At 35.8% G+C, this 16,472-nt stretch overlaps 1 protein-coding gene across 3 annotated transcripts in view; it reads left to right on the forward strand.

Moving 5' to 3' along the window:
* ANO10 (anoctamin 10) overlaps positions 1-16,472 on the forward strand; it is a 229,792-nt gene that overhangs the window by 45,995 nt on the left and 167,325 nt on the right. For all 3 annotated transcript variants that reach the window (XM_055321414.1, XM_055321416.1, XM_055321415.1), the window contains 2 exons: positions 5,458-5,649; positions 14,132-14,260. In XM_055321414.1, coding sequence (XP_055177389.1) covers positions 5,458-5,649; positions 14,132-14,260 — 321 coding nt within the window. The remainder of the gene's footprint in view (positions 1-5,457; positions 5,650-14,131; positions 14,261-16,472) is intronic.

Genomic DNA, 16,472 nt, shown 5'->3' on the forward strand with positions numbered 1-16,472 from the left:
CTGGCTCCAAAGTGCTCAGAAGTGTAAAAGTACTGATATGGCGTTAACATACTATACTCACTCCCTGTGTGAGATGGAAAAACAGAATGTCCAGTGCACTGCTGTAGGTGGGAGGAGCTCACTGGGTGTTGTATGCTAAAAATGCCTTCTGAAGGCTGCCTATTGGCACATCCAGGAGATTTGTCCACACATCTCTGCAGAGGCTCAACCACGTACTTTCAGAATTGAAACAGCACAGTTTTGAAAGCCGAATGTAGGCTATCAGGATTTCTTAAGACTGAATTGTTGTAAAAATGGCTTAATAGCTAAGATTTTCACTCTTTCCTAACTCTTGATTTCTACACTTTTCAGAGAAATTAATCGATGCCATATCATTAGGTATGTTTTAAAACCACATCTATATGCTACAACACAACATAAGGAAATCCTTTTCAGAAGCAAATGCAACCAAACAGTGGTTTAGAAACTACTCACCATAGAATCTCCAGCTGAGTGCCAACCACCACCATCTCCTAAGGCACATGTGAACCTTGAAAACAGAATCTCTGGGTTCATGCTTTCTCCATGTACTCAGAACACCTGAAAGAAGCACTTTCTACCATTCCCAGTACTTAGGTTTGGGTATTTTCTATTTTAGTGAAATACAAAATAAGAAAATAACTTGGCTAGAAGTGCAATCTGACCTACACTGAAGCTCAGCTACTGAGCTTTAATATTCATGTAGTATATATAAAATATATTAAACATAAAATGTATATTAAATGTATAATGCATTATATGTTTATCATATTAAATATATAATATATTTATGTATTTATGTATAATATATAGACTATGTAATAATATATATATATAAGATGTATATAATAGAATATATAGAATTACATAGAATATATATTTTATACTATATAGAATACTATAGAATACTTAATATTACTTTAAAATATTGTGACAAGTATTTTTATTGAGCTGGAATCATTGCAGCCAGTGTTCTTGGATGGTCATGAGGAGGCCAGAGCATGGTGGAAGTCAGCAAGTGTGACTTTTTGATGGAGTAACTCTTGGGAGGTTCCTTGTTGCTATCAGCTTTTTTTTTTCTTTGCTTTTTATTTCAGAATTGGGATATAATTTGCATACCATAAAATTTTGCCATTTTGAAGTGTACAGTGTAATGATTTTTAGTAAATTCGTAAGGTTTTACAACAGTCACCACTAATTCCAGAATATTTCATCGTTCCCGAAAGAAATCCCATACCTATTAAGCAGTCAGTTCCTACCCCAGTCTCTGGCAACCACCAGTCTGCATTCTGTCTCTGTGGATTTACCCATTGTGTGCATGTCATGTAAATGGAATTGTATAGTATATGGCCTTTGTGTCTGGCTTCTTTCACTAAGCACAATACTTTCAAGGTTTATCCATGAGATAACATGTATCCGTACTTTATTCCTTTTGTGGTTGAATAAAGTTCCATTGTATGGATATACTACATTTTATTTATTCATTCATCAGCTGATAGACATTTGGATTGTTTTCACTTTTTGCTTTTATGAATAATGCTGGTATGAACATTTGTGTGCAAGCTTCTGTATGAATGTGTTTCTTATGAACATATGGTACCCATGGTACCATGGGCTAGGTCATATGTTCACTCTGTGTTTCACTTTTTGAAGAACTGCCAGACTGTTTTCAAAGGCAGTTGGTATCATTTTACATCCCTACCAGTCCCATTTTTTTCTGCATCTCTATCAACACATGTTATGTTTTGCCTTTTTCCCTCTTTTAATAACTTCTTTTTTTTCTTTTAGACTTATTTGAGAGAGAGAGAGCTCAAGCATGCACATGTTGGGGGAGGGCCAGAGGGAGAGAGAGAGAATCTCAAGTAGACTCCACACTGCATATGGAGCCCAACACAGGGCTTGACCTCATTACCACGAGATCATGATGTGAGCAAGACCAAGGGTCAGATGCTTAACCAAATGAGCCATCCAGGCACCATTCCCCCCTTTTAATGATAGCCACACCTAATACGTGTGAAATGGTGTTTCATTGTGTTTGTGATTTGCATTTTCTTAATGCCCAAAGATACTGGTTATCTTTCCATGTGCTTTTTGACCATTGTGTCTCTTCTTTGGGAATATATGTATTCACATTCTTTGCCCACTTTTCATCAGATTATCTGTTTTTTATTATTTCATTGCAAGAGTTCTTCAAATATTCTGAATATAAATTTTTTTTAGAGTGTGAATAGGTGGGGGGTGGGGCAGACACAGTAGGAGTGAGAGTCTCGAGCAGGCTCCATACCTACTGTGGATGCAGGGCTTAGTCTCATGACCCTGAGATCTTTACCTGAATCTTGATCTTGAGCTGAAATCAAAAGTCAGTTGCTTAACTGACTGAGCCACCCACAAATGCTCCTGAATATAAATTTCTTATCAGCTGTATGATTTGCAAAAATATCCTCCCATTCTGTGGGTTAGCTTTTTCTTGAGTGTCCTTTGATGCACAGAATTTTAAAATTTTAATGGAATCAGATGTCTCTCTATTTTGATGCTGGTTCTTTTGGTGTCATCTCTAAGAAACCATTGCCTTATCTAAAGACAGGAAGATTTACTCGTATATTTTCTTCTAAGAATTTTATAGACAGCTCTTGATTTAGGTCTGATCCATTTTTAATTAATTTTTGTAGATAACAAGGAAGGAGTCCAGATTCATTCTTTCGCATGTGGATATCTAGTTGTCCTAGCACTATTTGTTTAAAAAAATAATTTTTTCCTTCATTGAATGGTCTTAGCACTGTCAGTGCTATTCTATTGACCTCTATATGTCTATCCTTATGCCAGAGAAAGTTCTCCTCTATTATTCATTTGTTGAGTGTTTTTATCATGAAAGAGTATCAGATTTTGGTTTTTTTCCTGTACCTATTGAAATGATTATAATTAATTATATAAAATACATGTTTATGTATTTATATAAATTGTCATATGCATATAAAACTTTATTGTGCTTATATCCTTTTGCTTGCTTTAGATTTAGTTTACTATTCTTTTACTAGATTCTTTTTTTCCTTTTATTAGATTCTTAAGGTGAAAATTTTAGTTGTTTTGAGATCTGCCTTTTTTTTTTTTTTAAATGAAGGCACTTATACCCATGAACTTGCCTCTGAGCACTGTTTTCACAGCATCCCATAAGTTTTGATATATTGTGTCTTAATTTTCATTCATCTCAAAGTATTTTCTCATTTATCTTGTGATTTCTTCTTTGACTTATTGATTTTTTAGGAGTATGTTGCTTAATATCCATACAATATATGAGTCTCCCAAATTTCCTTTTGTTGCTGTTTTCCACTTCCATTGTGGTCAGAGAAGATATTTTGTATGATTTTTAAGCCTTTTAGATTTGTTGAGAATCATTTTATGACCTAACTCTCTCTATCCTGAAGAATGTTTCATGTGCTCTTGAGAAGAATGAGTATTTTGTTGTGTTGAGTGTTATATAGATGTTGATATGGGATTGCAAGTGAACAGTCAAGAAAGAATTCTTGAAACATTTTCAGTGCAAAAAGGTGCTTTCTGTCCACTGGGACAGGACCTGCGGGCATCTTGAAATAGTTGTACTTTTTCTGTATGAAGCTGGTGGTTATATGCTTAATGCTCAAGGGAGAGGGGACATACTGTGAGTGTTAAATCATAAATATTTCTTCAAATTTCTTCTCATAAAACTACTTCTGCAAGATTTCTCTTGTGCTTCTCATTCAGTTCGATATTAAATGTTGGTGAGACGTACAGGCAGTCATGAGACTTTTTAAGAATGTAGCAACCAGCACTTAAATTAATCCTTATCAAAATTATGCAGGTCATAGGTCAGCCTTCTGGGCTAAAGGTGAAAATTTTTATGCTTCTATCCTGCATCAGATGTCTGGTTTTGTGTAACATTAAACCAGGAAGTTCAAAATTCTGCCTTAGCATTCACTTTCTGCTTATGCAAAGGTGAGATCTTAGAGCCTTCTCAGATCTTTCCTGAGATTATGCAGGATACTATGAATGTGCCTGGTCTTCTAGATTTCCAGGAAAATGTTGGAACTTTTCAGAGTCCCTGTGGATGTGTCATTCCTCAGCTTTCCTTTTGAGTTCCTTGACTAGTCCCTTGTTCACCCCAGCTCTGCTACTCATTATCTCAGGCTGACTGATGTTTAAAATTCAGCGAACCTACCCTAAGGAGAAGCCTTTAGCATTAAAAGTGACTCAGTGAAGTTGAATAAAGATGAGCCTTTTGAGTGGGGTCTTCTAAGGTACCACTAACCAGGTCAAATAATGATTTCCTTTTGGGAATGAGGCTTTCAAAGATCTCTAGCCGCACTCTGCTCCCTTTGGTCCTGGGAGTGCATGCTTGTTTTTTGTTTTGTTTTGTTTTTCAAGGTTGCTGCAGAGCTGGAGAGCAGAAGATGAGACTAGAATAAGTTAAAAATGCCAGAAGATTGAGATGTTTGCCATGACTACATGCAGCCAGAATTTCTACAAGCCTTTGGTTAACTTCCAGAGTACCCCAAAAATTGGTTCTGACACATTTTGCCGTTTTTTACATTTTCATGGAGGTACACATTTCTGGAGGTCCTTTACTCTGCCATTTTCATTGGCATCACCACTCTTTTTTTTTTTTTTTAAGATTTTACTTATTTATTCATGAAAGACACAAAGAGAGACAGAGACATAGGCAGAGGGAGAAGTAGGCTCCCTGCGGGGAGCCTGATGTGGGACTTGGATCCCCAGACCCCGGGGTCATGCTCTGATCCGAAGGCAGACACTCAACTGCTAAGCCACCCAGACATACCACCATTCTCAGTTTTTTTTTTTTTAAGTTTTATTTATTCATGAGAGACATAGAGAGAGAGGCAGAGACACAGGCAGAGGGAGAAGCAGGCTCCCTGTGGGGAGCCCAATAGGGGATTCAATCCCAGGACCCCGGGATCATAATCTGAGCTGAAGGCAGACGCTTAACCACTATGCCACCCAGGCACCCCGGCCACTCCCAGTTTTTAAATGGAGGGTCAGGGACTGAGATTCTGAGGTACCCATGGGGCGAGGGGGCAGTCATGTAAAATTTCTAATAGTGATGTTGAATCATCTCTTGTTAGTTGATCAAGAATAAACATCTTTAGCTTTGCTGTTATTATGTAATAATTCAGATTTGGCACAATGAAATGAGTAGCGAAATCATTTTTTCATTCTTTCAGAAACTTAAATATAAGACTGTTTTGGAATTTATGTAAATTCTGTTGTTAAGAAGAAATTGGTAGAAATTCTGAGGGTTTTTTTTGTTTTGTTTTGCTTTGGTTTTTGTTTGTTTGTTTTGTTTTGTTTTTGGTTGGAGTCCAGTGCCTTGGGTAGTATTGCAAATGTTTTCTTATTATATGATATTTAAAAAATGCCTGTTTTTTTTCTTGTGGTTTACATTTTCAGGGTACCTTTGATGATTACTTGGAGTTATTCCTTCAGTTTGGTTATGTGAGCCTTTTCTCCTGCGTTTACCCATTAGCAGCTGCCTTTGCTGTGCTAAATAACTTCACTGAAGTTAATTCAGATGCCTTAAAAATGTGCAGAGTCCTCAAACGACCATTCGCAGAACCTTCAGCCAATATTGGTGTATGGCAGGTAATTATTTGAGAAAAAAAATTATACCTTTGGAAAATAAATATCAAAGTGGGGAATTATGATTAAAAATAAAAGTGCTAAGGAGAGATTTGTGAAAACTGGATGCTATTTTTTTTTGCCACAAACTAGCTTTGTGACTTTAGTTACTAATTTTTTCTGGACCTTGCTTTCCTTGTTTTTAAAGTTAGGTATGGGGTAAGGGAGATAAATTATGATTTCCTATGACCCCTTTCCGGTGCAAAATTCTGATAGTTTTCTAGGAAATTAGCCAGCTGGGACTTTACCCACTGGGTAATAATGAGACCCTTGTCACTGCAGTGTCAGTGCAGATCATGTAGAGAGCCTGGACTTCCACTCCTACCCAGTAATAATGAGGTTCCTTTTCCAGTTTCTGCTGGAGTGGTCTCAGAGAAAGCCTAATGGAAAGTCAGACCTTTCACCACCACCCAGCACAGCAGAGGCCACATGGGAGTACACCTGTGGCACTTGTACCCCTCCTAGCTAAAGAGGTATCAGTGAGGGGCCTGGTGGGAAGCCAGAAGTCTGATCCCTGTCCAGCAATAATAAGGAGCCCATGCCCCACCTTGGGTGTCAGCAGTGTCCATTGGGCAGCCTAACAAGTTGTTGTTTCTTCTTTCCCTGCTGGAGTGGTGCTATAGCAACCAAATAAAACAAAAGTTTTAAGTAACATACAGAATCTTGTAACATCAAAAATGTCCAGGTTTTTATTTAAAAAAAAAATCATCATACCAAGAACAAGGATGGTAAAAAAAAAAAAAAAGGGTGGCATAATCACTTTAATGATGCAGCCATCAAGGTAACAGATGTTAGAAATATCAAAGATTTTAAAGCAGCCTTGATAAATACACCTAAAACAGATGGAAAAATAGAATATTTCAGCAAAGAAATAGAAGATATAAAGGAGAGGCAAATAGATATTTTGGAAGTGAATAATACAATTAAAATAAACTTAGTGGATGAGTGCAATAGCAGAATGAAAGTAGAGGAAAGATCAGAAATTGGAAAACAGACCCAATAGAATGATTCAATCTGAATAGCAGAGAAAAAATAGACTGACAAAGTAAATACAACCTCAGAGACCTGTATAACTATAATAAAAGATCTAACATTCCTGTTGTCCCAGTAGGAGAGAAGAAAGGATGAGCTAGAAAATACTTGAAATAATGACCAAAATTTTTTGATTTGGCAAGAGAACTAAAACTCCAGATACAAGAAACTGAGTGAATCGCAAACAGGATAAGTCCCCCAAAGTGCATGCCAAACACATCATAATTAAACATATGAAAACTAAAGACAAAGAAAAACTTGAAAGCAGCAAGAAGAGAAATGGCATTCTATCAACCGATAGGAGAAGACCATTAGAATGATAGCCAGTTTCTCATCAGAAACCGTGGAGGCCAGAGGAAAGTGGCATAGTACTTTTCAAACACTTAAAGAAAGGTACTTTTTTTTTTTTTTAAGATTTTATTTATTCATGAGAGACAGAGAGAGAGAGAGAAAGGCAGAGACACAGGCAGGGGGAGAAGCAGGCAGAGAGAGAGAGAGAGAAAGAGAGAGGCAGAGACACAGGCAGAGGGAGAAGCAGGCTCCATGCAGGAAGCCCGATGTGGGACTCGATTCCGGGACCCCGGGATCACACCCTGAGCCAAAGGCAGACGCTCAACCACTGAGCCACCCAGGCATACCAGAAAAGTACTGCTAATACAGAATCCTATATTCAGAGAAAATATCCTTCAAGAATGAAGGGAAAATCAAGACACTCTCAGCTGAATGAAAATTAAGAGAATTTCTTGCCAGAATACCTATCCTAAAAGAATAGCTAAAAGAAGTTCTCTAAACAAGGAAATGATAAAAGAAGGGACCTGGAAACATTAGGAAGAAAAATCATGGTAAGCAAAAATAGGAATAAGTATATTAGACTTTCCCTGTCTTGAGTATTTAAAGTTATATTTGACAATTGAAACCAAAATTATAAAACTAATGATTCTAAGTATATGTAGAGAAAATATTAAGATACTATACAGAATGATAAAAGGAGGCGAAGTTTTTATACATTACTCAAAATGATAAATGATGACACAAGTAGACTGAATATATATATATATATATATATATATATATATATATATATATATAAATAGATAGCTTCCAGCTTACAATGGTTCAAATTATGATTTTTTGACTTTACAATGGTATGAAAGCAATAGATACTCAGTAGAAACCATACCTCAAGTTTTGAATTTGGATCTTTTCCCAAGCCCAGGGTATGCAGTATGATTCTTTCTCATGAGGCAGCAAGCTGCAGCTCCCAGTTAGCCACATAGCCACGAGGGTAAACAACAGATACACTGAGAACCATTCTGTACCCACAGAATGTTTTTACTTTCAATACAATGTTCAACAAACTACATGAGATATTCAACACTTTATTACAAAACAGCCTTTATGTTAGATGATTTTGCCTAGCCATAGGCTAATCTAGGTGTTCTGAGCACGTTTAAGGTAAGCTAGGCTAAGCTATGATAATTTGGTAAATTAGGTGTATTAAATGCATTTTTGTCTTATGATATTTTTAACTTATAGTGGATTTTTTGGGACATAACTGCTCCTAAGTCAAGGACGATCTACCCAGACACACAATATAATATGTATATAATATATAGTAATATTGTATTACACATGTAAAGCATATACATAATCGGTGTGTTTGTATGTATATATATATGTAGAATATATATGTATGTATAGTATATATAGGTAATACCTAGAACAACCACGGAAAAGCTGTATAAAAGATACATTCAAAAACAGATAAGTCAGAATGTAGTTCTAAAAGATGTTCAAGTAACCTGTAGTAAGGCATGAAAAATAAAACACAGAAATGAAAAAACAGAGGGAACAAATGGAAAACAAAGAAGTGATCAAGTCCTAACGTATCAATAATTATATTAACTTTAGAAGGTCTAAAGATATCAGTTAAAGACAGATACTGGCAGAGCAGATTAAAACACATAACCCAACTGTATGCTGTCTGTATGTCTGTCAGTTCAAACATAATGATATAAGCAAGGCAAAGGTAAAAGGAAAAAAAAAAGGTATGTATGGAAGGAAATACTAATCAGAAGAAAGCAGGAGTGGTTATATTAATATCACCTAAAGTAGACTTCAGAGCAAAGAAAATTACTCGAAAGGAGCATTCTATGATGATAAAAGGGTAAAATTACCAAGAAGACATAGCAGTCTTACTGTGTATGCACTGAACAACAAAGTTTTAAAATATGTGAACCCAAATTTATAGAACTGAAAGAAGAAGTAGATAAATCCACAATGATTGGAGACTTCAACATTCTTCTCATGATTGACACAACAAGGGATAGAAAGTCAGCAAGGATATAGAAGAATTCAACATCGCCACCACCATCAGATACAGAATCTAATCCGTATTACAGAGCACTCTTCTCAACAAGTAGTCAGCAAGGATATAGAAGAATTCAACATCGCCACCACCATCAGATACAGAATCTAATCCGTATTACAGAGCACTCTTCTCAACAAGTAGACTAACACATTCAAGTGCTTATGGGACATTCATCCTGGGGAAACAAACTTTAAAAATTGAAATCCTATATAGTATGTTCTCTGACTACAGTGGAATCAAACCAGAAATCAGTAGCAGAAAGACAATAGGAAAATCTCTAGACATGTGAAGATTAAAATGACACACTTCTTAAATAATCATAGGTCAAAGAGAAAGTGTCAAGTGAACTCAGAAGACAAATTGAAAACAAAAAGCATATCAAAGTTGATGAGACACAGCTAAAGCAGTGATGACAGGGAAATTTGTAGCCCTAAATGCATACATTGGAAAAGAGGAAAATGTTTCAAACAATAAACTCCTACTTAGGAAACTAGAAACAACAAAGGAAACAGAAATAAGAAAATAATAAAGAGTACAAATCAATGAAATGTAAAAACAGAAAAATAATAGAGAAGATTAATGAAACAAAGAGTTCTTTGGAAAAATCAATATAATTGACAGAACTCTAGCAGGACTGAAACCAGAAAGAAGGAGCAACCAGAATAAAAATGAAACAGCAGGTATCACTACAGATCCTTCAGATATTAAAAGTATAAAAGGGAATATTATGAGCAACTCTACACAAATAAATTTGACAACTTGGATAAAATGGACCCATTCCTCCAAAGCACAAATTACTAGAAAACTTGCTCAAATATGAAGTAGATAATTTGAATAGCTCCATAAGTGTAAGGAAATTGAATATGTAATTACAAATTTCCAAAAAAGAAATGCCCTGGCCCAAATGATTTCACTGACAAATTCTAAGATTTAAAGAAGAATTAACCCCAGTTTTACACAATTTCTTCCAGAAAACAGAGGAGGGGGGAGTGTTTCCCAATTCATTTTATGAAGCTGGTATCAGTGTGATAGAAAACCAGATAGAGTACAAAAAAGGAAAACAACAAACCAATATCCCTTGTGAATAAATATAAAAAACATCTTAATAAACTTAGCAAATAGAATTCAGCAATCTGTAAAAAGAAGTATATACCATGACAAGTGGGTTTTAGTCCAGGGATGCCATCCTGGTTCAACATTAGAAAATTAATCAGTGCAATCTACCATATTAATATTCTGAAAAGGAAAAACAACATGATTATGTCAATCAATACATAAAAAGCATTTGATAGAGTCCAACATTCATTTTTGAAAACTCTCAGAAGAATAGAATATTTCTAATATTTCTTCAACTTGGATAAGGAATATCTATTTTTAAAAAACCAAAGTTAACACCATACCTATTGGTGAAAGACTGAATGCTTTCCTTCTAAGATTGGGAGCAGTGCAAGGATATCCACTCTCACTACCCTTATTGAACATAGTACTAGAAGTTTGAAGTCGCATACTAAAACCAGTGATGTCTCCATTTTACCCACTAGCTGACCTCAGGTGTATGAGCAAATACAATCAAAGTCAGCTAAGACCAGAAGAATTGCTGGGTTGAGCACATCCTAAATTGTCCATCTGCAGAAGCATGAGCTAAATAAATGGCTTTTGAAACCACAGAGTTGGGGGTGGTTGGTTATTTAGTAATGACTAACTGATAAAGGAAGACTCAGCACTCATAATATATTAGTTCTCTTAATTTATAAATTTACAAATTCACAAATGTAGCACCATCCCAGCCAAAGTTTTTCTTTTAATTAGATAAACTTGTTGTCAAGTTCACAGGGAAAAATAAATAGAATAGCAAGAAAACTCTAAAGAAGAATAGGGACACTTATCACATACTAAAATGTGTTGTATAGCTTCAGTTATTAAAGGCATTAGTAGACAATCAGACCAGTGGACCGGAGTAGAAAGTCCAGAAATGCACTGTATGATATAGATGAAATTTCAATTCAGTAAGGGAAACGATTTTCCACTAATAGCATTGAGAAAACTAGATCTTCAGATGGGCGGGGGGAGAGTTTGCTTTTCTAAAGTTAAAAGAAGACAAGACAGGACACAAAACAGGAGCAAATATTTAAAATATGTATGTCTGTTAGAGGAATTGTATTCAGATTAAGAACTCTTACAACTCAATGAGACATTTCAGCCACTAAAAGCATGGACAGTGATTTGAAGAAGTACTTCACCAAAAAACATATGCAAATGGCCAATGAACTCATGAAAAGATTCATAGTTACCAGGAAAATGCAAATGAAAACCACAGGATAGCAAAACATGCTCATTTTTAAATTTAAGAAGACCCATGGAATGAAGTGTCAACAATGATATTTAATAACTGGAACTCTCAGACATTGCTCGTGAGAATGTATAATGATGCCGTCACTTTGCAGAATGAGATGGATATTTGTTAAAAAGTTATACATATGCCTGCATACCCCCAGCAATCTGCTCCTAGATACCCAGGAGAAGTGAGAGAATATGTCCATTTCAAAACTGCACAAGTATGTCTATGGTAACTTCATTCACAGTAGTCCCAAACTGGAAACAACCCAATGTGCCATCAGTAGGTAAATGGATAAAAGATTGTGGTATAGTCATAGAATGGAATACTACTAAGCAATAAGAAAGGAAAGAATTACATATACATACACACACACACATATATGCACATATATATAGTATGGATCAATCTCAAAACCATTACATTGGGTGAAAGAAGCATATATGGAAGAGTATATACTGTATGATTTCAATTCTATGACATTCCAGAGCCTACAAACTAGTTTGTAGTGACAAAAAGCAGGTCTATGTTTGTTTGGGGCCAGTTGTGAAGAGGAAGATAGATTTCAAAGGGTCATAAAGAATCTTCTGGGGGAAATGGAAATGTTCTGTATCTTGTTTGTAGTGGTGATTTCACAGGTAAATACATCTATCAAAACTTAATGAATATATGAGTATATACCTTAATGAATTTATGAGTATATACCTTTAATGAATGCAGTTTATTACACATAAATTATAACTCAGTATAGCTGTATTTGAAAATCACATTTTATGATAAATGTATTAAAATACAGGAAGTCAGTGCTGATAGGAGGGTAAACTGGTTAACCCTGTGGAGTGCAGCTTGGCATTATTTTTTTTTTTTAATTTTTATTTATTTATGATAGTCACAGAGAGAGGGAAAGAGAGAGAGAGAGAGAAAGAGAGAGAGAGAGAGGCAGAGACATAGGCAGAGGGAGAAACAGGCTCCATGCACCGGGAGCCCGATGTGAGATTCGATCCTGGGCTCTCCAGGATCGCGCCCTGGGCTAAAGGCAGGCGCCAAACCGCTGCGCCACCCAGGGATCCCAGCTTGGCATTATTTATCAAAATTATGAATGCATGGTACCTTAGGAATAATTTAATATTAATTAATATTTAATAATCTTTAATATCCTAATTTTACACTTGTTAAATTATGTATTTACATGATGACTGATTGGAGCATTATTTGTAGCAGCAACAAATGCACACCAATAAAGAAGTAGTAAAATAAATTCTGGTACATTTCTGAAATAAAATATTTAAGCAGTTGTGACAAAGAATGGAAGAATTCTTTGAGTTCTGATGTAGAATATTCTTCAAGACATTTTAAGTGACAAAAGCAAGGGCCCTGACAGGGTAAGAAAAGTCATATACATGCAAGTTTGCTTATATTTGTATGTAAAGTATCTGGAAAGGTACAAAAGAAATTAATAATAGTGATTATTTTGTAGGGAGAACAGGAGCTGGTGAGGGAGGTAAGGGGTACACAAGGACAAGGAGACTCTTCACTTTATACTTGAGTTTCATTTCTGAGCTATGTGAATATAATCATTAATAAATAAATAAATAATTGAAGTCATGTAAAGAGAAGGTAAACAAAGCCCTGAGTAGGTTTGGAAAACTATGGAAAAATAATCAGATTACCAAAGGATTTCTAAAATAAAAGGAGAAATTCTCCATGAAACAAGAAATTTATTCAGTTTGGATTCAATCATGTTTTGTTTTGCTTCTTTTTAAATTTAAATTTCTAATAGTATTGTATTTCTTAGAATTAGTGGGACTTTTTAATGATTTTTTAAAAAATTGAAATGCAGTTGACCTACAGTGTTACATTTGTTTTGGGTGTGCAACATAGAGATTGGACAAGTCTGTATGTTATCTTGTGCTCACCACAAGTGTAGCTCCCACCTGTCACCATACAACACTATTACAATACCATTGATTGTATTCCCTGTGCTGTGCCTTTCATCCCCATGACTTCATTCTGTAACTAGAAGCCTATATCTCCCACTCCCAGTGGTTATTAAGTAGTGGTCAATTATTATACATTAAAGGAAAGAAAGAGCAATCAAGCAGTGGTCACATTTCCACAGTCAGTATTCAGTAGTGTACTATGAGACTCCTTCATGGGATCTTGGATCAGTCTGTTGAGCAGCTCAGCAGGGCATCTGTATTTTTTCTAAAGTCCTCCAAGTAAATGCCATTAGAAAAGGATCACTGTAACAGTGCCTCAGGTACACCTGAACCAGATGTGGTGTGTGATCTGTCAAAGTAGGGCAATCACAAAATAAAGTCTATTTGAAATCATATCTGTTTTTGAATGTGAAACATTTTTTCTGGTGGCCTCATTTTAGATTCCCTTTAGATATGAGTAGAGTAACTTTAACAGCGTACTCCTCTAGGCTTTATTCCAAATCCTCAGGTCCCTGGCCACCTCCAGTTGGGAAGGTAGAACATACTGCTTTGTATAGACAAGCCAAAGTATCTAAAATACCTTGTAACAGCATGGCTTTTTTTAAACTAAAGAAAATCACGGCTTTATAGAGAAAAGGTTTAAAATGCTCTTGGAATATTTACAACGAGGGAAAGGCTTTTTCTTTGATTTTAGATAATATAAAAAAAGATGAGGAAATATGGAAGAGGTCATTGTGGTTTTTAATTTCACATTTTTTTCCCTTTTAGTTGGCTTTTGAAACCATGAGTGTTATATCTGTGGTCACCAACTGTGCTCTAATTGGAATGTCACCACAAGTGAATGCCCTCTTTCCAGAGTCAAAATTGGACCTCATTTTGATTGTAGTAGCAGTGGAGGTAAGTGACAGTTTTAACCTGTTTTAAATAGTCTCCACATCAGATACCTCTGTTAAAACAGAGATGACCTAAAGCAGTGATGTTCCTGACTGTCAATGACTAGCAATTTAGTGACCTGCATTTCCTGGTTCAGGTAATGGAAAGATGTGAGGTTTGAGGCTGTGCACTTCTGGTTGTGCAGATATGAAAAAGTCACCATGGTGTAGACAGGAAAGTAACATTTCCAGTCATTGTACTGACTTGTCCAATGCTGAGCAGATAAATCCTATTTGAAATAGAATTCTGTAGATTTAATATATTTTTAGTCTCTTCTAGGGATCGTAATTTCTACTTAAGCAAATAACTCATAAGAAATGCTTTTTGATTAACAAATTAAATCTCATTAGTAACAGGTGTGGAATTGTGAAACTCTAAAACACCAAAATGTATAACAGGAAGGCTTGTAATTTCACATACAAAGTACAAGTAGGCTGTGTACTTTCTAGGTTTTCATTTTGTTTATCATGTTTCTGAATGTGGCTTACTATAACATTTGGAAAATTTAGCACTGATCAATGGCAAATGGAAGAATTTGCAGGAATTTTTTACTGCTAGTGATTATTATTGTCAGGAATATTGTGACCTTTCATTTTTAGATACTTTTAAAATAGAACAGTTGTGGAAATTATTCAAGCAGAATTTATAGGATTATACAGTTCTTAAAGCCTGAGGACTGAGGGCTGGCTAGAAATGGAATTGGTACATTTCCAGTAGTGGCTGAAGAAATAGATTGTGCTTTGCTGTATTTACTCTTTCTGTGTATTTAATAGGAATCTGTGTTCATGATAGCTGCTATATGCAGAATTTACATTTTGGAGAATGATTTTAGACAGCAGTGAGTGGGAGGGAAAGGGAATGGCTCTAGCAGATAAAAGTAGGTCTGTTTTGAATTTTGAGAGTTGAATAGGATTTTGGAGAGCTATTTGCAAGATTGATTTCTCACCTGTGTGAGAGATCAAAACAGGTACCTTGGACGGGGGATGGCCAGCTGCCCAGGCTCATAGTGTACCTTCTTGTTCTAGGATATGGCCCTTAACTTTGCGGATCTGGGAACTTGTCTTTGCCAATACATCCAGAGTTAACTAGGCTTTTGGGACTGACTTCTACTTAAAACTAATGAGACTCACACAGGACTGACCAGAGTGCCAGGCAGTTAATTTGCCATAAGGAGATCTTTTCCAATGATTGTAACAGTTGGTGTTAAAGTGGAATTGGTTTATCAGAAGATTTCTTGGTAAATTGAGAACCACAGCAAGAGGAGTAAGTCTTGAGAGATAGGGAAAACCTGAAAACCATCCCTTATCCCAAATTGAGCAGAGTTCTGCTGTAAGCCAGATCTGGGTGTTGCATTGCCAACTTCTGAGCAATTCTGGGTGTGTTCACTGCCTACCTCTTGACTTTGCGTTTACTTCCTCTAAATTTCTGGCTGGTCCAGTGTTCTGTATATTCCCATTGCTACTGCTTCTTTCGTATTTGGTGAAGTCTCAACATCAGATACCCAGGGCCTGGCTCTTCTTACTTAATTTGACCTTTGCACTTACCAAGTCCTTTCTTTGGGCCTAGGTAGCACACTTCTGTTCCTTAGGTCTCTGCTCAAATGTCACTGGGCTCACAGCCTTTTCTGATCCTCCCATCTCCGCTGTATCTCTTCTGTTAGTCTCACATGAAGTCTTTGATTGTCCTCAATCATGGGGATTATCCCACTTACACAACCTTGCATTCACTGGTAGGCAGGTTTATGTAAGGTCTATTTCTCCTGTACATTATCAGCTTCAGAAGAGCAGGGACAGTGTCTGCTTCCCAACTGGTAAATCAGATTCCTAGCTAGAATATTAACTGAAACATGGTAGGTACACATTTCAGTGTTGACATGAACGTGGAATTAATAGATTAAACTATTAGATAGGAAAATGAGCATTTCTTTTTTATTTAAAAAGGAAAAATGGATATTTCTATTTTTGTGATAAATTTATAGTCAATATTAATTATATGACTATATTTGTGTATAACATTTTCTAAGTTCTACTTATAGAACACAAAGTCACAAGTGCTCATTTTAAAAAATTCCTTAATTAAATTGTACTCAGTACTCAGTCATTATTCAGAACTGCTATGTATATGATGCTGAATCTGGTGCTAAGGAAAGATAAAGCTGTCTTTTTATTTTTGTCCT

Source organism: Nyctereutes procyonoides, unplaced genomic scaffold, assembly GCF_905146905.1.
Source record: "Nyctereutes procyonoides isolate TBG_1078 unplaced genomic scaffold, NYPRO_anot_genome, whole genome shotgun sequence".
In the NCBI taxonomy this organism is placed as follows: domain Eukaryota; kingdom Metazoa; phylum Chordata; class Mammalia; order Carnivora; family Canidae; genus Nyctereutes; species Nyctereutes procyonoides.